At 44.9% G+C, this 20455-nt stretch overlaps 3 protein-coding genes across 4 annotated transcripts; 1 reads left to right on the top strand and 2 right to left on the bottom strand.

Annotated features, from left to right (window-relative positions):
- Window positions 1–645: 645 nt before the first annotated feature.
- Window positions 646–1942, top strand: cart4 (cocaine- and amphetamine-regulated transcript 4). The gene is made up of 3 exons (XM_047019767.1): window positions 646–967; window positions 1380–1466; window positions 1608–1942. Exons 1-3 carry the CDS (start codon window positions 821–823, stop codon window positions 1713–1715), a joined length of 342 nt encoding a protein of 113 aa, XP_046875723.1. The 5' UTR covers window positions 646–820; the 3' UTR covers window positions 1716–1942.
- Window positions 1943–8102: 6160 nt separating this feature from the next.
- On the bottom strand, window positions 8103–11953 carry jtb (jumping translocation breakpoint). Of its 2 annotated transcripts, none has more exons than XM_047019663.1 (6): window positions 11722–11953; window positions 10878–11028; window positions 10655–10695; window positions 9989–10074; window positions 9534–9613; window positions 8103–9337 (listed from the first exon to the last, which is right to left on the bottom strand). In XM_047019663.1, the coding sequence occupies exons 2-6, from the start codon at window positions 10973–10975 to the stop codon at window positions 9181–9183; spliced, it is 462 nt and encodes a 153-aa protein (XP_046875619.1). In that variant the 5' UTR covers window positions 10976–11028; window positions 11722–11953; the 3' UTR covers window positions 8103–9180. The 2 variants fall into 2 exon arrangements, with proteins under 2 accessions (XP_046875619.1, XP_046875620.1); XM_047019664.1 differs by having other exon boundaries at window positions 9534–9610.
- A 3350-nt stretch (window positions 11954–15303) lies between these two features.
- LOC124467254 (secretagogin-like) lies at window positions 15304–20300 on the bottom strand. Its single transcript, XM_047019465.1, has 11 exons — window positions 19990–20300; window positions 19807–19877; window positions 19523–19615; window positions 19076–19165; window positions 18806–18862; window positions 18623–18700; window positions 17963–18018; window positions 17552–17597; window positions 17415–17474; window positions 16792–16860; window positions 15304–16041 (listed from the first exon to the last, which is right to left on the bottom strand). The coding sequence occupies exons 1-11, from the start codon at window positions 20057–20059 to the stop codon at window positions 15916–15918; spliced, it is 816 nt and encodes a 271-aa protein (XP_046875421.1). The 5' UTR covers window positions 20060–20300; the 3' UTR covers window positions 15304–15915.
- Between the last annotated feature and the right edge of the window lie 155 nt (window positions 20301–20455).

Raw genomic sequence — 20455 nt, 5'->3', positions numbered from 1 at the left:
AATGATCTCACCTTTTAATAGGGGACTGGCTCTAACATCCGCACATAATTGTTGATAAGCGAATTAAGCCTTGGTGTTATCCAAGTGACACTAATAGGTCGAAAGCTTGTGTTTCCATTATTCAAATTATATAGGCTAAATTAAAACAATATCTTGCCGTTCAGTCAGTTGACTAAGCAACAACATTAAGTGGTCTGAGTCATCGTAGACAACGTTTAAGCGTCAGTCTTCAGAACAGAATGAATGGATGTTTTGAGTAAGTCTACGTGCCTCGGATTTATTTCCCTGAGGTGTTAAATATTTAGCAGTGAAAGGAAATACATAAATCAAGCAAGATTATTCAGAATATATGGACTTATCTGATTCGCCCTCGGAGCCCTAGAATACAGGCCTGATGTTTTATGACTGCCATAGAGCAAATCCAAAACCTGATGGTAATATATGGACAGGTCTCGGACAGTTTCCCCCCGGAGTGAGAATCAGTTTCTGTGCCGTGGATATTCATCACGTTGACCGGGGAGATCTATCCAACGTGGAAAACAACGTCTGGCAAGACAAGGGCGATGACGTTACTACTCGTACGAAAAAAAACGGGAGCAGCACGGGTCTGGCACCATATAAATAGAGAAAGTTTCCAAGCAACAAGAGCAAGTGCAGAACGCGCATCATCACATGCAGAAGAGAAGTCAGCGAACAAGCAGCGTTGTTGATTCATTTTAGCCAAGAAATTGATCGTTAGTAAGAGTGAAAAACTTGACAGCAGAAGTTCAACTTGGTCAGTATCCTCTCTTCATTCCGAAAGCTTTCGAATTTCAGAACCATGGACAGCGTCACGGTCCGCGCGTTTGTTTGCTTGGGCGTGTGCTTGTCCGTGTTCACCGTTATCGCTCAGGGGCAAATGTCAACAGACAACCGAGTCTCTTCACAAGAAGACCAATATCCTCTTCGATATGCGACCAGAGAGTTGGTAAGGAAGACTTTTTATTTGTCTATCTCTAAGTTTTCACGCCAACCTGTTGTGTCATCATCCAAACCAATTTGCCTAAGGTGTAAGGAAATGTTTGTGTTTATGGATCATTCATAGATTATTAAAATGTAACGTGTACTTCCTTCCTCAGTTTCTCAGCTGGCAAGTTTGCTCTAGGTTATGTAGGCTATACATTTTCTCGGGAGCGAGGAAGGATAGAAGAGAGGTAGCCTACCTTTTCCCGTCGCCGTCAGTGACCGGCCAGACGGAAACAGCTCCGAATATGTTTTCAGTCTCATTTAGCTCGTTAACATGAGTCCCTTTTTTATTACAGATCAGTGGAGAATACCTTTGTTGTTAATATAGGTATTGCCTCAAACATGGAGCCTAATTGGTGACGTATTTTTTCCAGGCTGATGCGCTCGAGGGACTTCTGGAGAGTGGACAGGAGAACAGTATAGGACTGTCCGTTGAGAAGAAAGCAAGTGTCATCCCACGGGTGAGCAGACACTTAAAGCTCCTAAAGTTTCCCTTTGAACATGCCATACATTCAAATACAACTGTAATAAACTTGATCCAACAAACTTCGGATAACTGTATTAAAAAGCGGATACTAACGCGCTCCTCCTCTCTCGTCCAGTGCGACGTCGGGGAGCGATGCGCCATGAAGCACGGGCCGCGCATCGGGAGGCTCTGCGACTGCATGCGCGGCACCGCTTGCAACACTTTCTTCCTGCGCTGCTACTGACCTCCTCGCATCAGACACCGGATGACCTCGGGTGCCCTAACACGTGAACATAAAATGGCTTGTGATATTGTGATACAACTGTTCTGTTACACGTTTCAATGTAAGTCTGCATGTATAGGCTATACTGACTTTGTCTTGAATTGTTTTGGTGTCTTCTCAACTTTATTGAAGATACATGTGTGTACAAATTTATTTATTTTTGTTTAATAAAAAACATTTACAAAGCTGCACGTGTCCACTCATAATATGAAAACCGCTGATTTAAATTATTATTTGTTCACATGTATTTGATCATTAAGTTGATGAACAAAAACGTTTGGACCTCACTATAAAACTCTTTCCACGTTGAAAAAATATGTGTCGGGATTCATGCTTAACAATTTCCCTCCCAGAATACAAATTTACTCAGGATGATATGAATCAATCAGAAGAAGCAGATTTGATATAAGCCATTGCCTACTCCAGATGGACAACTTGAGCAAGTTGAAGCCAGGGATTTTCGATCACAAATGAGACATCTGCCTTTTTGACCTTTTGAAAACATAGCATCACAGTTAAATATTACCACAAGCAATGTGGCCTTTCCACAAGGCAGATATCCAATGTTGAGATGAAACAGGTGACGGATCGCACTCGTGCCTCATGCTTAATGATATGCCTCAACCCGTTGTATAACACTCTGAGCCTAACAAATGATTAGATCGAGTAACCAATTAATTGTAGCAATTATTTGGAATATATTACACATATTACATATGGAATATAGCCTATTAAGATTAGACACTGAGTAACAGTGTCTGCCTTCGGGCAGCTGAGAGGATATGGTGCAAGTCCAAAGACGGACTGGACCTTTATAAGTATCACTCCCTCCTTAAATCCTTTTCTGCTCACACAACTGTTACTAAAACCCATTATTTCCTGAACAAAATTAACTCTGCCTCACCGACTTTTCTCTTTCTTCTCCACCCTTCTTAACCCCCCCACCTCTTCCCTGATAGCAGTTGACTTCTCCTCCTTCTTTGAGAAGAAAGTTGTTGATATTAGCAGTCAGTTCCCTGAACCTCTTTCCTACTCACTCACCTTCTATGACTGACCCAACTAAATGTCTAAACTCTTTCTTTCCCCTGTCCGAGGCAGAGATCTCTGACCTCACCCACCTCCTATCCCTTTGATCCAGTCCCTTCTCCTCTCTTCAAATCCATCTCTCCCTCTATCTTTTCTTCTCCAAGTCCTTAACTCTTCTCTTACTTCTGGCACCTTCTCTTTTGCCTTCAAACAGGCCTCGGTTACCCCTCTACTCAAAAAAACCCTCCCTTAACCCTGCCGTACTCCAGAACTACAGACCAGTATCACTGCTACCCTTCTTTTCAAAAACAATTGCACGTGCTGTATCTAATGTCTAACTTTCTCTCTCAGAACAACCTACTAGACCCCAACCAATCAGGCTTCAATACGGGCCACTCCACAGAGACTGCCCTCCTGTCAGTCACTACTGGCTTCAAGGTCATCCGTCATCATTCTGCTGGACCTATCTGCAGCATTTGACACGGTCAACCATCAGATCCTGCTCGCTAGACATTCTGAGATGGGCATCTCTGGCACTGCACTACAGTGGATCTCATCCTACCTGTAGGGAAGGTCCTACCAGGTTTTCTGGGGAGGCAAAGTGTCAAGACCCCGCCAGCTGTCCACGGGTGTCCCACAGGGCTCTGTCCTTGGACCCCCCCTCTTCTCCCTGTACATCACCCCATTTGGACCGATCATTACCTCCCATGGCTTTTCCAACTACTGCTACGCTGACGACACGCCTGTTGTCTTCTTCTGACCACCATTTGGTGGTCCCACCTCTCAAGAGCGCCCGCTCCCAACCCAAGCTCTTCTCCTGTATGGCCCCTCCAATGGTGGAATTGTCTCCCCACCTCCATCAGAGGTACTGACTGTCTCTCCACCTTCAAGAAAAGGCTAAAGACTTTCATGTTGTTTAATTGCAATTTGTTTAACTACATGCTCTTCTGGTTACATTTACATTTAGTCATTTAGCAGACGCTCTTATCCAGAGCGAATTACAGGGACATTCCCCCCCATGGTTCTAATCAAATCAAATAAAAATGTATTTGTGTAGCCCTTTTTACAAGCAATGTCACAGAGGGCTTCAAATACGCCCATAGAACTGCCCTTCAACCAACCTAAACCCTCAAGGAAGACAAGGAAAAACTCCCAGAAAAACTCACTACAGGAGAAAAATGGAAGAAACCTTGGGAGGAGCAATTCAGTGAGGGATCCCCTCCTCCAGAGACGGTTGGTGAAAGAGAGGAGCAGAACACAGGCTTAACATAGTCATACAGCAGGGAAGTGTTAATGGGTGTTAAAACACCAAAATCCAGTGTTCAACTTGGGTCAGTTGGTAAATGTAAGTATAAGCAGAGGTAGCCACAAGGCTGGTGACTGTGATCGGCGCAGCATCACAAGCCGGGGGGTGAGGAAAGGGACCGGGAACTCGCTGTCGTCCGTCATGGAGGCTGGTTTCCAGTTGGTGACTAGATCCAGCTTTGGCAGACTGTCACAGAAACTCTAAAATACGTTTTTCTTATACGAATACGAATTCCCCGTCCCCCGTCGTCTCCAACAGGAACAAAAACAGTAACAATATAGAGTAACAGGTTTACTTTATTTGTCAAATTTAGATGGGGCGACATGAACATATAGAAGCTATATTTGTCATTTAAAAGTTATAAATGATACATATACAGACAAACACACACTTCAGGTTTACATTGAAAGTACATACACACACACTTTAGCAGTTGTAGAACTGACGAAACAAAAACGTTTTCTTGACCTCGTTTTGAATGTCGAAACGGTATCAGCTTCCTTAATTGAAACAGATAATTTGGTCAAGAGAAGAGGTGCTCTATATGAGAACCGACGTAATGCCTCCAGCTGTTTTTTTTAATTAATTTTGGGAACCACCAGATTGCTGGCATCTTGGGATCTTACTGACCTTATGGGGTGATAGGGTGCAAAAAGACCAGAGAGGTATAGTGGTGCCAATACATGCAGAGATTTGTAGGTTTGTAATATAACTCTGAAATCAGCTCTGGCTTGGATAGGGAGCCAGTGTAAAGAGACAAGAGTAGATGTTATGTGATCATACTTTCTGGTTCTGGTCAATAGTCTAGCAGCAGCATTTTGCACCCGCTGTCATTTTAAGTTGGTACTTGGAGGCCAGAGAACAATATATTGCAGTAGTCCAGTCAGGATGTAACAAATGCATGTATTCGTTTTTCAGCATCATCCTTTGAGAGGAAATTTCGTATTTTGGCTATGTTGCATAGATGGAAAAATGCAGTTCTGGTAATTTACTTAATATGGTACTCAAACGAAAGGTCTGGGTCCATTGGGACTCGTAAATTTTTTTACCAGCTGACTTTGAGAGACTTTGATGCCGTTTAGGTCTAAGGTCAGATTGGATAAATTATTTCTGTATTTTTTAGGTCCAAAAATGTGCACCTCGGTTTTATCCAAATTGAGAAGAAGGAAATTTGCTGTCATCCAAGTTCTTATCCCAGAAACAAAATTTTCCAGGGCCTGTGGCAATTCTCCAGGCTTTATAGACATGTATAGCTGAGTATCATCTGCATAGCAATGCAAATTTAGAGCAGAGCTTCTAATTATGTTTCCTAAAGGCAGCATGTTGAGCGAAAATAGCAGAGGGCCAAAAACGGAACCCTATGGTATTTTACAGTGGAACTCCTGGATGAGCGGAGTCATAGTGGACAAATTGTGATCTGTAAAATAGATACGACCTAAACCACTGAAGTGAATACCAGAAATCCAAACATAGTTCTCCATTTACATTTACAGTAAGTACAGGGACATTCCCCCCGAGGCAAGTAGGGTGAAGTGCCTTGCCCAAGGACAAAACTTCATTTGGCGCAGCCAGGAATCGAACTGGCAACCTTCAGATTACTAGCCCGATTCCCTATCCGCTCAGCCACCTGACTCCATAGGTTTCAAGAGAATTTGATGATCCACAGTGTCAAAAGCTGCACTTAGGTCTAGGAGAACCTGCATAGTGCTGTGGTGAAGACCTGTGGTGAAGGGTCTATCCATTGGTACTTATTTGCTTTTCACAATGTATCCTTCATGTTTTGGCTACCTGCAATAGTTTTGGGGCTATCTCGTTGTTTATGATCATTGACCTATGCACGTTTTGGATAAAAGCGTCTGCTAAATGAATACATGTAAAGGTGAATGTAACATACGTGCCTATGAACGTCTGAAGTTCTGTTGTGAACACTGTCCTGACTCTTGACATGACATGTAAAACAGGTGTAGGTACTTGGGTCTCTGTCAACCTTAAGTCATGTGGTCATTAAATCCGCTTACAAAACGGAAAAGACTACTGTGTGGGCGAGTAGACACATTTAGAACTGTTAACGCACCTGCGCTCCTAATACATTCTGGAAGGTTTTTTTGTTTCACGTCTGAGCTGGATTATGATGGAAATATAGTTAGTAGCCTAACTGAACTGGCATCGACTTGACAATATTTATTCAAGTATTCTCATAACCTTGGACAGCGTCTTGTGACGCGCAGTAGGACTTTTCGCGCATGAGGAGCACGCCTGCGTGTTGGTGCCATATCAACCGAGGAGCGTCACGGGCTGACGGAGAAGAGTTCAATCAGTGTCAAAGTTCACAATGATTTTCCTCATAATGAATTCCATTTTATTGGTCAACTTTCTGTCCCGCGGAGTGGAGACGAGCCTGCCAGTACCGGTTCCTTCTTCGCAAACGCGCCCTAATCCCCGAGAGCACGAGCTGGTCAATATTGGCTACTTGAAATTTTTAACTTTAAAAACACTTGTTATAATTAGACCTACTTATACACATTGAATTATAATATAAAGACAAACACTTTTGTTCAAAGGTTGCTCACCATGTCCCTATTGTCTTGCATAGCCGTTAAGTATCTCTGTCAATGATACGAGAAACGGCAGTCTTTATCGGAGGCCGTGGGCCGAGCTGAGGGAGAACTTCAACCGTCTTCCTGGCGTATGTCGACGGCTCCGCAGGAGAAGAATCACCATATTGGTATGTGTCTTCTTCTCTATTCTATTGAGCCCTAAACCTTTACTCAACTTTAGCCTATAGCTCCCTGCGTACAAACGCAGGTCCTCACATCGATACTGTAGGGTTATGGCGACATCTCGTGGCTTTAGTATCAGTCAAACCAAACATCTCTAGTATGACCCCAAAATTTCACAGGGTTGAGAAACCCTTACAGATTAACAATGACCGTTTCCCCCCAACGATTTGTGTGAAAGTAGGTAGGCTACGTTTTAAAGATCATAGTATCTCCAGCGTATTTGTCTCTTCTTCTGCAGTGCAACGTGAGAAAGTTATGCACGGGGTTGAGAGAGATCAGGCACGGCCAGGTCTGCCGCTGCCCGCGCGGGTCCCGGTGTTCCCATTTCTTCCTCCGGACTCTCTGACCTCGACTGCACCTTACACGTACCATGAACCCTGCTGTTGCCGATAGTAACAATGATTTTGGATGCATCGTTTTATAAAAATCCTGCATGTTGATACAATCTTAACTGGGAACTTATCGGTGTCGTTGCTTATAAAAGTAGTAGGCCTATACAATTTAGTTTTAATTTGATTTGTACATCTTGGGTTTCCATTCATGTTGTCCGTAGGCATGTAAATAAGTTGGCAGATAGTGCTGGCTGTGTTGATAAGACTTACCCAAAAGGCAGATTCGTTTTCCTTTTATCTCATTTATTGTTTCTGCATAATTCACATGTCGAGTCAGCAGCTGGCATCTCACATCGCTTTCATAAAAATACATTTATTTACAGTCGAAACGTAAAACTATGATAAAATCACGTTTTAAACATCAGCGAACAATGTCAGAAAATACTGGCGATTCCTCTTGAGCTCAGAGACTGAAAATGACAATTGGCAAAACCCATAGGTCATGATTGCTTGGTGTAGGTAATCAGGTGGAACACTGCAAAACACCAAGATCATCACATATTCATCCAATGACAACAAGCCGTCTGTTTCGCAATGCAAGTCAACCAGAGATGAGCACCAAGATGTAGATGAAGGGACAGGTGTTTACACATCTTACAATTGACAACACATCGCATTATGGAACAAAGTGACCTGAAGTGACACATTGGTTTGACCTTTGACCTCTGGTGCCAAGTTCTGCTTGTCACAAGGACAGGCTGGGGAGGGGGGGGGGGGGGGGGGGTAAATGACACAAGTAAACCAAATTAAACAATAACAAGCTGAAATTGTGTAGTGAATCAAAGTTCAAATGTTTCCTGTTTACATCTAGAAAGTGATCGTTGTCCTATCCATGGCTTTACAAACCGAAAGCTGGTGAAATTAAACCTCTTCAGAAGGCTTCACATTAAACCCCATTAGATGTCCCACCTCCCAGAAACCGTGTACCCAAATGAAAAAAGCATGCCACATAACACTGTGCGATCACCCACCCCCATAAACCCTCTATTTAGAACCCATTAGGCGCTCAAGTGTCAGTAGTTAGTCCGGGGCTTGTACACTCTCTCCAAGAACACACCCGTCCTCAGTCGATGACAGACCTGACTAACTGGATGGCTGGGAGGGGAAGCCGTGTGCTTTCAGCCGTACGGTCCTGTGGGATTAGTCAGGTTCTTCCCAGGAACGGTGCGTTTGAAAGAGAATATAAATAGAACTTGTGTTTACATGTCTGGGGGGGGAAACATTCGACACCAGGTTTAAAGTCTAAACCTCTCTGAAAATCCAAATAACTGACATATACCATGTCTCATCACATTATTTTAGCCATTTTCACAAAACTCACTCTGGGGAAAAACAAATATATATCATTAAAATCCCCAAAGCTGATATTATGCACACGTCGTCCAAGCTGGAGAAAAAGTTCTCTTCCAGAAGGTTTCTCCTCTTTGCCGGCCATCATCTCTACTCAGCAGCACGGCTCGGAGCTCCGAACATCACCAAGCAACTCTCCTGTCCGTCTCAAAACTGTTGTCGTCTACGTTCCCGAACTATTGGCATCTAAGTTCTAGAACCTCCGGCGTCAAGAACTATCGATGTCTAGGTTCTGGAACACTTGGCCTCTTGGTTCTAGCACGGTTGCAGTCCAGGTTCCAAAACTATTGGCATTTCATTAGTTATATACCTATTGTTAGGTTCTAGAATGGTTGGTGTCCAGAGTTGGAAAGATTCACACTGGAGATATAAACAGTTCTAAGGTCAGACTGGGGTCAGACTGTGCCGTTAGATCCTACAGTCTGCAGGAGGCCTACCCTCTACAACAGGGCTAACTGACCCCCCCCCCCGCCCGCCCCCCTCGGTTCGGTTTTAAAAAGCAGCCAGATGGAAACGGGTCTGAGAGCCTCCCCCAGGCAAGACTCTGGTGGTCCTGGTCCTGGTTCCGGGTTCTAGATGGACTCGATCTGCCTGCGGACCTTCTCGGAGGCCAGCCGGTCCAGGGAGCGCTGGCGGACCACCACCACCAGGGCGGAGAGCAGAGTCAGGCCCAGCATCGCCCCCTCAAACTTCCAGAACAGGTGCTCCTCCAGCAGGGATGACCGGCAGCTATGGGGGAGAAGCAGCCAGGGAGGAGGGAGTCGGGGGCATAGAAAACAATACAATGTGACGATGCAAATGTTGATGTTTCCTGCGGTTGCTTACATTGTCGTAGTATGACTGTGCTAGGTTTAACGCTAACCCTCATCGCGCATAGGCTTTCATCCCCGGTAATTCTATCTTTGGTCTACACCAGTCGTCTCACCTCTTGTACTCGTCCCTGTTGGACTTGGTGCAGTTGATCCTCTCCACGTATCCCGTTCGCGTGCATGCTGCCCACGACTTCTGGAGGAAGCACACTGGAGTTAAGAGCTCTCCACACACAGTTATACTAATGCCACACACACGCCAAACACACACTGTTAAAAGCCCTTCACACACACACACCTTTATACTGATGCTACACACACACACACACATAGTTAGAGCCCTCCGCACACACCTTTATACTGATACCAAACACACACACTGGGTGTTAGAGCCCTCCAACCACACACACACACACAGCTCCATGAGAAGATGACATGCTTCTATTAATGGCTCAAAACTGTGTGTGTGTGTGTGTTAAGACACAGAGAGAGGGATACAGATCACAAGAAAAACAGGAATTGTATTTGAGTGTGTGTGTGCGTGTGAGACAGAGCGAGAGAGATGCCTCACCGACTGGAAGGCATTACACTGCGAGCACTCCACAGCCACCACAAACTCCTCAACCAGCCAGCATGGAGTGCCAACAGGCTTGGCCACTGGGGAACACGGGACAACAAGAGACGGCGCCATGACTCAAAGACAAACAGCATCTCATAATACTAACGTCTTCATTTGGAAGACTCGACGTCACTTCTATCCAAAAGGGACACACAGGGGGGGGATTTGAACCGCAAGACAAGGGATGGCATCACAATCCCGTATTCACTTGGCGGACGCCTCCATCGGAAGCTCCACCGCTGAGCTGTGCCCGTACCCAGAGATCAGATCTCGAAAACGAACCCTCTAAACATCCTCTCATCCACCCCCGAATGCTGTTTCTACAGACAACCCCGAGATGACGCGGCGACACGCCACATTTCAGAGGAACACTCATCCTGTCGTGGTGAGGAGCAGGCAGCTGATCAAAGGAAGCCCCGTGGATGAGAGCACACCTCTAGGGCCGCATGCACGCCCGTCATCGACAGCGACATACAAATTGCGCCCGTAGAATATACAGCAAAACAACCACTTCTAAGTTACAGCTAAACGGCGGCAACATCTCAACGACAATGTGACATGCGTTGCAGCAATGCATCGCCAGGCTTTCATGTGAGAGGCCAGAGAATGTGCACCTACCTGAGGCCTTCTCTTCACTCAGCAGGGCTGCACCAAACACTCTAAAGAAGACAGGGTCAAAGGTTAGAGGAAATTACAAAACACCAATAAAACAGCACAGCTGGTAATATCAACAGACAGTGTTGGCACTAGGGAATGACTAGTACGGCCTAATAGAACGATATAACGCACTTATAGCAACAGAACCCGTAGTTCCGTTCCTATATGACGACATCCCACCCACCTGAGAGACACCAGTCCCCAGAAGAGAGCGTGCAGGGCCAGGATACGCGGCCGCAGGCAGCTCATTGGAATCCGGCAGTCGCTCTCCATCCTTCCCATACACGTGCGAGTGGGGGTCGCCACAGTTACACCATGACCTCGGGGTTTGTAATCTACAGTTCAAAGTTTGGGGCACAAGAATGGAACAAAAATGAACAGCACCTCTCAATTAGCCCACAAACAATGGCTTATTTAGCTGGCGAACATTTAGACTTGCTACTCCTTCAGTACTATATTTTAACGTTAGTAAACAACTGCTGTTTTTGGGTAATTTGTTTATCCACACGGCACTCTGACGATAATCTAAATAGTATAGCCGGTCAGATAGTCAAGCTCCACAACAACGCTAGGTTAAACTATCTGTGAATGGTAAAACATTCGGCTAGGTAAATTAGCTAGTATATGTAGAGCTAGCTAGCAAATGCATTGTACGTTTATAAGAGACGAAATCGCCATGTCTAAATGTTATAAAACCACAACTTTGCTAATATTGGAGTTGAATTTGAAGTTGAATTTTCAATGATCCAGCTGGCTCGTTACCAACAGGCAAGATGGTAGACTCGCTATAAAACTAGCTTAGCTTGTCTAGGTAGCCTAGCATTACAAGACAGTCGAGGCCGTGAAACCTAGCTAGCCAGGCTAGATAGACAACATGTAAACATATGCTATGTTGTAATACCAACTAGCTAGCAGCTGACTAGTTCAGATGGGCTTACCTTCGCTAGCAACTAGGCTAGCAAAGCAGCTAACTAACTCTCTACAGACATATACAGTACAGTAGCTAGCTCGTAGCGTAGTTTACTTACCAAGAGATCATTTACTTAGCAACGTTACTCAGCATGCTGAAATCAGCTGCTATTAGAGAAATAGACACAGCGCGAATCCCCTTGGTTACGACTGTGGTGCGTGTTAAATGGAGAACAGCTCAAACAATGGTCGGTCTAATGGAGCTCATTTGCTTGCCTATCTACGCCCAAAGTCCACCGTTATCCCACAGCCATTTTGACTCACCATCATGATGTTGGAAATGTAAACGTTGGAGAGGAGTACGTCATCAAATGTATCTAAGTAAGGAAATCTGCATTGTGCCAACAGTGCCACCTGGCGTCACTCCTACGAACTGCAGTTAACGGGTTGATCCATTAACACTTTTTTATATTTACATTACATTTGATTCATTTAGCAGACATACAAATAAGCACATAGAAAGTACAGCAGAATTGTCGGAACATAGATATAACCGTCGATCATTAACTTTAAAAGCTTCCGCAGCTTCTGCTGCGTCTGTAGTTTCGTTTATTTTCCTTTGGTCTGTTCGACCATTCATTCCATTGACTGAGTTGTAGCTGTTTCTCGAAGCTGCCTGTGGAGGGCGATGGCGCTGCATCCTAATTCATTACGTTTAAATGTGAGAGAACTTGAAAGGAAATACGTCCCTCGGTGTCGGACGAGCCAATAAAAGAGACTCCATCTAAAAGAGATGCGAGATGTGTCTAGGCTGAATGAGGATAAAGTTGCTATGAAGTAGTAAGGCTCTGGATGATGTGAACGTGGATGATCCTCCTCTCTTCTCCTTTCTCTTCTCTCTCCTTCCTTTTCCACTTAAATTTGTCATCTCTGTCGGTCTGTTTTCTCTCTCTCTCTCTCTCTCTCTCTCTCTCTCTCTCTCTCTCTCTCTCTCTCTCTCTCTCTCTCTCTCTCTCTCTCTCTCTCACACACACACACCATCCTTCATGACTTCCCCATGTCACCCCCATCTCCCCATGTCTCCCCCTTGCCCCCATCACCCCCCGTGACCCCCTGTATCACTGTCCCCTCCCTGCACCCTCACTCAAAGCCTTCTGCAATTGTCTCCTTCCCTCACCGCACACATGCACACACACACACGCTTACATACAGACACACAAACAGACACACAGTCACGCACACACACACAGCTGGCTGGGGGCCTGGGGGAGGACTGTCAGTTTAACCACAGGGACAGAAACAGATAATGACCAGGGTGGAGGGGTCAGGAGGAGGGGTGGCATCTGTGTGATTACCCCCCATCCCCACCAGGGATGATAGCAGCTGTCAGAAAGCTGTGGGAGGAGGAACCACCTATGGGGGGTATCAGGCATGTGAGGAAGGGCACACCTCTCCGCCGGCTAACCCAGGCTGGGTGGGTGTGTGGGGGAGGGCTGGGTCACCCTGGCTGGGTGGGTGAGGGCTGGGTCACCCTGGCTGGGTGGGTGTGTGGGGGAGGGCCGGGTCACCCAACTAGGGTGGGTGTGTGGGGGAGGGCCGGGTCACCCAACTAGGGTGGGTGTGTGGGTGAGGGCTGGGTCACCCAACTAGGGTGGGTGTGTGGGGGAGGGCCGGGTCACCCAACTAAGGTGGGTGTGTGGGGGAGGGCCGGGTCACCCTGGCTGGGTGGGTGTGTGCGGGAGGGCTGGGTCACCCAACTAGGGTGGGTGTGTGGGGGTGTGTGGGGGTTCACCCAATTTAATGGTGCCCATTCCTGGAGCCGTCCCAGGGTGGTGAACCAGGGCTGTGCCAGAGCAGGAGTGTTTAGGGGTGATGGCTTTAACTGTGCATTTACCAAGAGAGCTAAATCCATTGTTGTACTGTAAGCCAGGACTGTACCAGAGTGTCCTGTCCGATATCTGCACCATGCGTTCACATCAACACAGTAGACTCTGAGATTGTGTTGTCGCATGTGTCGAGTTTCGAAGTTTGACCCGTCCTTTTCAGACTGCAGATGAAGCCGCAGCGTCTAGCTTGGCTTCCTCCATGACTCATCGCTTCACACAAATAGCTGCTCAGCTGCACCCACTTCCGTCAGACTGATCAGAGTTCAAAACCTCGACTCGTCTCTCCGCGTGTCCCAAGAGGAAACCACGTTTGACCGCCATGACTAGGGCCTGTCTGTCTGATTTGATCCATACCCTGCAGAGGCACCATGGGACCATTTCAGTGGGCAGCTAGTTGATATAATGATTAACCTCAAGACAGCTGTCCTCTGTAATTCTCTCTGCCTCTAAGTGGCTGTTTAGTGGGCATGGTCCCTCCTCCCTGTTCTCCCAGCATCTGTTAGGATGTAAGATGTAGAAGCAAGCCTGGTCTGGTTGCTCGGCAACATTTTACATTAAGGGTACAACTACCACGGAACTACCCAGGTTGAATGTTTCAACGTTGAGACAACAACATCACCATCACCGCTACGTGGAAGTATGGATCTTGTCACCTTTAGCAACAGTATCCTAAATTGGCTCAACGCTACCGGTGGCTGACTGTCACTCCATAAAAATAAAATAAATGTGTGAACAATTGTCAAACCAAGTTATCACACAACGTGTCATGAAACTCTATTCATCCGGTTTTAATCCGGAAATTCCACATAATGGCAACCAACCACCACATGGAGACATGAATCCACTTAGAAGCTAAATTTAGCTAACCTGCCATCCACCAAAGTGCATTCAGTTGGCCAAAGCTAGCGATGTCCAATAGCAACTTGCTTCCATAAAATATCCAAAAGTTCATGGGCTTCTCATCCTTCACATATGGTTCCAATGTAATCACATAGCAAAGCATATGGTAACAACATTGTAGTTAAATAGGAACAGCTATGTAGTTACACTTCATCACAGTTTATTTATTACTCAAGTGAAACTTGGTATGGGGGTAGTTGGTCTTTCCAGGGGTAATTGGATGGCAACATTGATATTGTCATGGTAACACAAACTTATACTGCCCAACAACACCAGGCGAGGGGTTCATTTTCAGGAGAGACATTTGTCTCCCTGCATTTGACCAAACAGCAGCCTAAAGTAGACAATAGGTTAGGTATGGCTCAATGGTAGAGTGTTTGCCGTGCAGATCCAGAGGTTTCAGGTTTACACTGTACATGGTTTTGGATAAAAGCGAAATTCATATGTTACATGTTTACAGACTTCAGAAAACCTTTTAAAGCCCCACGCCCCCTAACTACACATGGTTTGGTGTTTGTCTTTGGATCTGTTTCATGCTTTGCAGCTCAATACGTTTCCAAAGCACCATTGCTGCCATGTGAATGGTGTGGTTTCTAGGTATCCGGGGAAATAAACGTCTGAGAAAGCCATCGTGGAGCTCAACTGTTGTGAGGACTGCTATCATGGTAGCTAATGGTCCCTTCAATCTCCCTTTCTAAAGATACCTGCTCTGTTCCACTGCGTGCAATCACACATGCTTGACATCATGCCATTGTGGTGAAAGCTGCTTGGATTGACGTGATTGGCTTGTGGTTTTAGACCTTGATGACAAACTGGTTCTCTGGATAAGAGCGTCTGCTAAATGACTACATGTAAATTGTACACACTGGTGAAAACATAGACTGGAGACTATTGTTGAAGCTGAATGAGCTTTATATATGATCCCTTACCTAAAAACAGGGATGTCACAAAAGCAAAGACACACAATAGCAAATACATTACATTAAGGCCAGTCACTGGCATCATGTCCATACTCACTAAACAAACTGTGAGTCTGACATTTTTTATTATGATTTTGATTTAATATCCATGAGACCAACACAACAAGCATTGCAATATCACCGCTATCACACAACTTATCACAGATGTTATTGCCACTTATTTAGTGTGGATGTTTTCAAGTAATGTGCATTCAAGCTATTGTGAGAATAGAAACCGTGTATAGGCTTTGACTAAAAAATTGAAATACTTACAATAAACAAACTTACTGCACACCAGATAGGAATATCAACAAAGTAACAACAAATCACAAGATTGATGTTTTACTTGAGTGTCTATGAGATGACCAAAAGAGTCCACATCATACCACCTCTACTTTCTGCTTCCACATCTACTTCCTGGACCACAATGCAATGCTCTTTGGCTGTCAACAAGCTACTGCTGCATGCTACCACGGCAACGAGTTAGCTGTTATTTTCCGGCGCTAGCTATAGTGGGGAGACAGGAAGTTATTGTGGCTGCCGGATCCTCACGTTTCCCAGTGGATCGTTAGGTGAGTTTGAGGCCAAGGCACAGGGCCAGCTCATTCTTCTGGATTTTTCCATCTCCGTTCATGTCGCAGTGGCCCAGAAGAACCTTACGGAACTTATCCAAGTCTGTCCCGCTGATGCTAGGCTGTAGGGGGTCACATGGAGAGGGAGTCAGCTCTCAAGCCTGTTCATAACTACTCAACATTGTTCAAAAAATTCTAACTGAGCTGTGAACAATCACAGGGACTGTTCATAACACATCCTAACATCACGTACAACTCGTTTAACATCCCCCTCCTTTAAATTACATGACCAAACACCTTAAATCATTGAATGTATTATGTCTGAGGCAACTTATTTAGTCTCTAAACAAAAGCTACTCATTCATAATGTTGAGCTCTTCAGGCTTTGAACCTAACCCAAACATTATAAAGATCTAGAACGAACTATGATTCTGTGGAGAACCTTGTCTTATCAAGACCCTAACTCTGTGTTGCTGTGGAGAACCCTGTCTTGTCTAAACCCTAACCCTGTGTTACTGTGGAGAACCCTGTCTTGTCTAGACCCCTAACCCTGTGTTACTGTGGAGAACCCTGTCGTCTAGACCCCTAACCCTGTGTACTGTGGAGAACCCTGTCTTGTCTAGACCCCCAATTCTGTTACTGTGGAGAACCCTGTCTTGTCTAGACCCCTAACCCTGTGTTACTGTGGAGAACCCTGTCTTGTCTAGACCCCTAACCCTGTGTTACTGTGGAGAACCCTGTCTTGTCTAGACCCCTAACCCTGTGTTACTGTGGAGAACCCTGTCTTGTCTAGACCCCTAACCCTGTGTTACTGTGGAGAACCCTGTCTTGTCTAGACAGGTGGGCAGTGTCAGGAGCTGTTACTGTGGTACCTTCACCAGCTCCATCATGTCCTTGACGAACCCATCCACCTCTGGGCCTTCCAGCTCTCCTGTCTTACTCTGTAAACAACAACCCATGATTAGATTCAGGTGTTCCACGTTAGATTTGAATGAAAGCTTACCAGGCGGTAGTCGTACGGGAAGAGGACTGGAAAGTTCACTGTCACATCATGACATTACAGTCACAGTGTGACAGCACAGTCACAGTGTGAAATCACAGTCACATCATGACATTAAAGTCACTGCAGGACTTCACAGTCACATTATGACATCACTGTCACATCATGACATCACAGTCACAGTGTGACATCACAGTCACATCATGACATCACTGTCACATCATGACATCACAGTCACATGACTTCACAGTCGTAGTATGAGATCACAGCATAACATCCCTGTCACAGCATGATTTCACAGGATTTCACAGGATCACCGCATTCACAGCATGAGATCAATCAGAATACCCCATCACAGTCACAGCATAAAATAACAATCCCAGTATGACATCCCTGTCACAACATGGCATTAGTAACAGCATGACATCACAGTCTTACAGGAAGTCTTACAGAATACGCAAATAAACGGCCTAGAAGTTTCTTAAGATGACTTACGACGTCGTAGTGAGCGAAGATCTTCTCAAAGTCCCTCTTCCTGTCCTCCTGGCTACAGGCCTGGAACACACAGAGGGTGACCACCACGCAACCACCTCCCCCTCCCCTCTCCCACATCAAGAACTTTCTAGACTTACATCCATCTTGAACTTCAGCAAGAAGTTCTCTTTCAGAGACAGGATTCTGTAGAGTACAGAAAGACCTGGTTAAGCCTGTGCTGTCAATGATCGTTTTCAAACGCGCACACACACACACACACACACACACACACACACACACACACACACACACACAATGATCAAGTGCAAAAGAAGAGTATATCAATTGTTGTCTCTGACACCAAACAAGCTGTTGTATGGAACCTTTTCTAACAAAAAAAAGAAGATTCAAGGTTCAACTTTCTAGGTTCCCTTTCCAGCTCTTTATTATACGGTTTGAGGTTCTTAACAGAACACCTGAAGAGACCTACAGAATCAGAGGGGTTCTCCTGCTATCGTTATAAAGACGCTCCCTATTCAGGGTGTAGGATGGTATGAGTGGGTCTCTACCTGGCCAGGTCATTCAGGTCCAGGCGGTCATCTTTATTCCCGTCAAACATCTTCATCTAGCGGGAGAAATGTAGATGTCATACGATTACATGAGGTGGGTGCAGTGACTGAAGATGCTACAGACATTTCATACCACTGTAATATTCTACTAGTTCTATTTCTATTTATAATCACAGCCTTTAGATGTACATACAGTAAGTCTCAGAGCAGAGCGCAGTTTAGGTGAGTCTGTAGTCAGCTAAGTATTTTATCACTCGCTACAACCCTGATGTTCTATATGCTGATGTCCTCCTCTTCAGATCTTAGGAGACCAACTCTCTAGTCACAATCTCTCTCTGTCTGCATCCATACTGAATATGGCTCTATATTAGGTTCAAATAACAAAGTACAGTTTAATATAATATCATATCATAATTATTATAGAATAATCAATCTCACTGAAATGTTCAACGTAGACAACCAGTAAACTGATCATCACTGTGCTGACACCTTGTCACTTCAGATTACATCTGCCAAAAGCCAATCACATCAGCTCTGTGATCTGGGAAAGGATGACGATTGGCTGAGGCTAAATATTACTGAGAACCAAGCACTTGACCCACAGGTGATTGACAGCTGATCCCTAAGTGGAGGCAGAGAGAAGGGGGCAAGGCTTGTTACCATGGTGATTGTGTATTCCTCCAGTTTCTCAGGGCCAATGGTCTTCTTGTGCTGGAGGAACAGGTCCTGCAGGAAACTCTGTCAGATTCACAGGAAGTCCACAGGAATTCAACAGGGGCCAGTTAAGACAAGGAGTCAAAACATTTCATAACTTGTTATGATACTTGAGGATGAGGTTTGTACCTTGAGCTCTACAGCTGAGATGTAGCCACTGCTGTCTACATCATAGCTCCTCCAGATCTGAGAGAAACACAACAACGCTCTCGCAATTCATGCAGTCCAATGTTGAGGTTCAACACTTTCATTGTATTACTTATGTGCATTTGAATACGTCCCTCTACGGATCCTTAGAGATATATAATATCAAAACTCAACAGCACCTACCTGTACTTATAGTGTACTGTATATCTACATATGGTTGCAAGCCTGTTTCTGTTTGACCTTTGATCTCACCCTCATAAACTCCACACTGTTGTCCAATGGCGTCTCTCGACGGAACAGCAACAGGAAGTTCTCGTCCTCGGGAAGCATCATGGTGGCCAGCTGGATAGAGGTAAAAAGCCAATCAGACACCAGTACCAACAAAGGAGGCCTGTCAACTTTTACTAAGATCCTGCAGCCACACGTCTACATGTAAACAAGCACAATCTGGTTCTATGGACAGGGTCACTAGGAAGGAAACGCCAGTAAACCAGTTCTCAGAGTAAGAAACTTTACAAAGGCTTCGCCTATGATCAATATCTGTAGGATGAGACACATCGACTGATTACCCATGATTCTTTATGTATTTTCTAGTTTGAATATATCAAAACTGGAAAATGTATATATTAAATGTATATATTAGATCTATAAATCTCCAACTAGATCAATAAATTCGTTGAGAAGAGAAGGACGCGGCACCTCTTGTATCTGCAGACGGCCGTCCGATGTGAAGTCGTAAGCGGACATGAACCTGTCTCTGAGTTGCCTCACTTTTTCTTCCGAAATGTCATCCTTAGTGGGAAAAACAATAACTTCACATATACGCCGTCTTCTTTCACTCGATAATGATTTGAAAGTATTTTTTGGAGAAAGACGGACGGAGAGAGATAGAGAAAGGGGAAAAAAGAAATAGGGGGGAGGTTTAAGATATTTTTGTGGATACTGACGTTTTGCATGACAAATTTATGGAATATTGTACTCACGCTCATCCCAAGTTTCTTCATCATGTGTCGAAAAAAGTTATCTAACTCCTTTCCTTCAATGTAACCGTTATCTAAATACACAAACACAATATTTTAATATGAATATATTCGGTCATAAATGAATTGTATTCCATTTCTATTTAGCTAGCAACCAGAAACAATTAATCAAGACAGCAATCCTACCGTCAACATCAAAGTGCTGCCAAATCTGTAAAAAGCCCGCCGCGTCCAATCGGTTAAAAGCGCTGTCCATGGTAGCGCTCTCTCAAAGCTCCACTGCGCGTAAAAATTGTTACACTCAAAAGCTTTGTAAAGAAGAAAAAAATAAAGTTTTTCCACAGCAAACAAAACCCGAATGAATTTTTTTAACAGTTCGAAGAAGTTGGTTGTATGCTGGGCTATCCTTTTTGGTGGTTATGACAGAATCACTTACGCCAAGTGAGCTCTGACAGCGACTGGCGTCTCCCAGGGGGGAGTTTCTATCAATGGCGATCAGGGATTCAGTATCTGCCTGGTTGGTTAAAACATTTATACAGCGGCACTCCTCGTGGACTATACAGTCGTGTACGTTATCATTCCAACCCAAATCGAGCACTCCTAATTTGCCCGTTATTCAGATGAATTTCGGAAAGTTCGGTGGTTTAAGACG

The sequence above is a fragment of the Hypomesus transpacificus genome, chromosome 4 (genome assembly GCF_021917145.1).
Source record: "Hypomesus transpacificus isolate Combined female chromosome 4, fHypTra1, whole genome shotgun sequence".
NCBI lineage: Eukaryota > Metazoa > Chordata > Actinopteri > Osmeriformes > Osmeridae > Hypomesus > Hypomesus transpacificus.
The sequence above is the reverse complement of the archived record's forward strand: the minus strand, read 5'-3'. Positions and strand labels throughout refer to the sequence as shown.

Bases quoted from the DNA above. Each gene is read 5' to 3' on its own strand.
- cart4 (XM_047019767.1), top strand. From the start codon at position 821: ATGGACAGCGTCACGGTCCGCGCGTTTGTTTGCTTGGGCGTGTGCTTG. The intron at 968-1,379 runs GTAAGGAAGACT...TATTTTTTCCAG, and splicing joins GATATGCGACCAGAGAGTTG to GCTGATGCGCTCGAGGGACT. The intron at 1,467-1,607 runs GTGAGCAGACAC...TCTCTCGTCCAG, and splicing joins AAGCAAGTGTCATCCCACGG to TGCGACGTCGGGGAGCGATG.
- jtb (XM_047019663.1), bottom strand. From the start codon at position 10,975: ATGGGAAGGATGGAGAGCGACTGCCGGATTCCAATGAGCTGCCTGCGG. The intron at 10,696-10,877 runs GTGGGTGGGATG...TGTCTTCTTTAG, and splicing joins TGGGGACTGGTGTCTCTCAG to AGTGTTTGGTGCAGCCCTGC. The intron at 10,075-10,654 runs GTAGGTGCACAT...CGTGTTCCCCAG, and splicing joins GAGTGAAGAGAAGGCCTCAG to TGGCCAAGCCTGTTGGCACT.
- LOC124467254 (XM_047019465.1), bottom strand. From the start codon at position 20,059: ATGGACAGCGCTTTTAACCGATTGGACGCGGCGGGCTTTTTACAGATT. The intron at 19,616-19,806 runs GTGAGTACAATA...TTTCCCACTAAG, and splicing joins TGAAGAAACTTGGGATGAGC to GATGACATTTCGGAAGAAAA. The intron at 18,701-18,805 runs GTACAAACCTCA...TGAATCTGACAG, and splicing joins TCTCAGCTGTAGAGCTCAAG to AGTTTCCTGCAGGACCTGTT.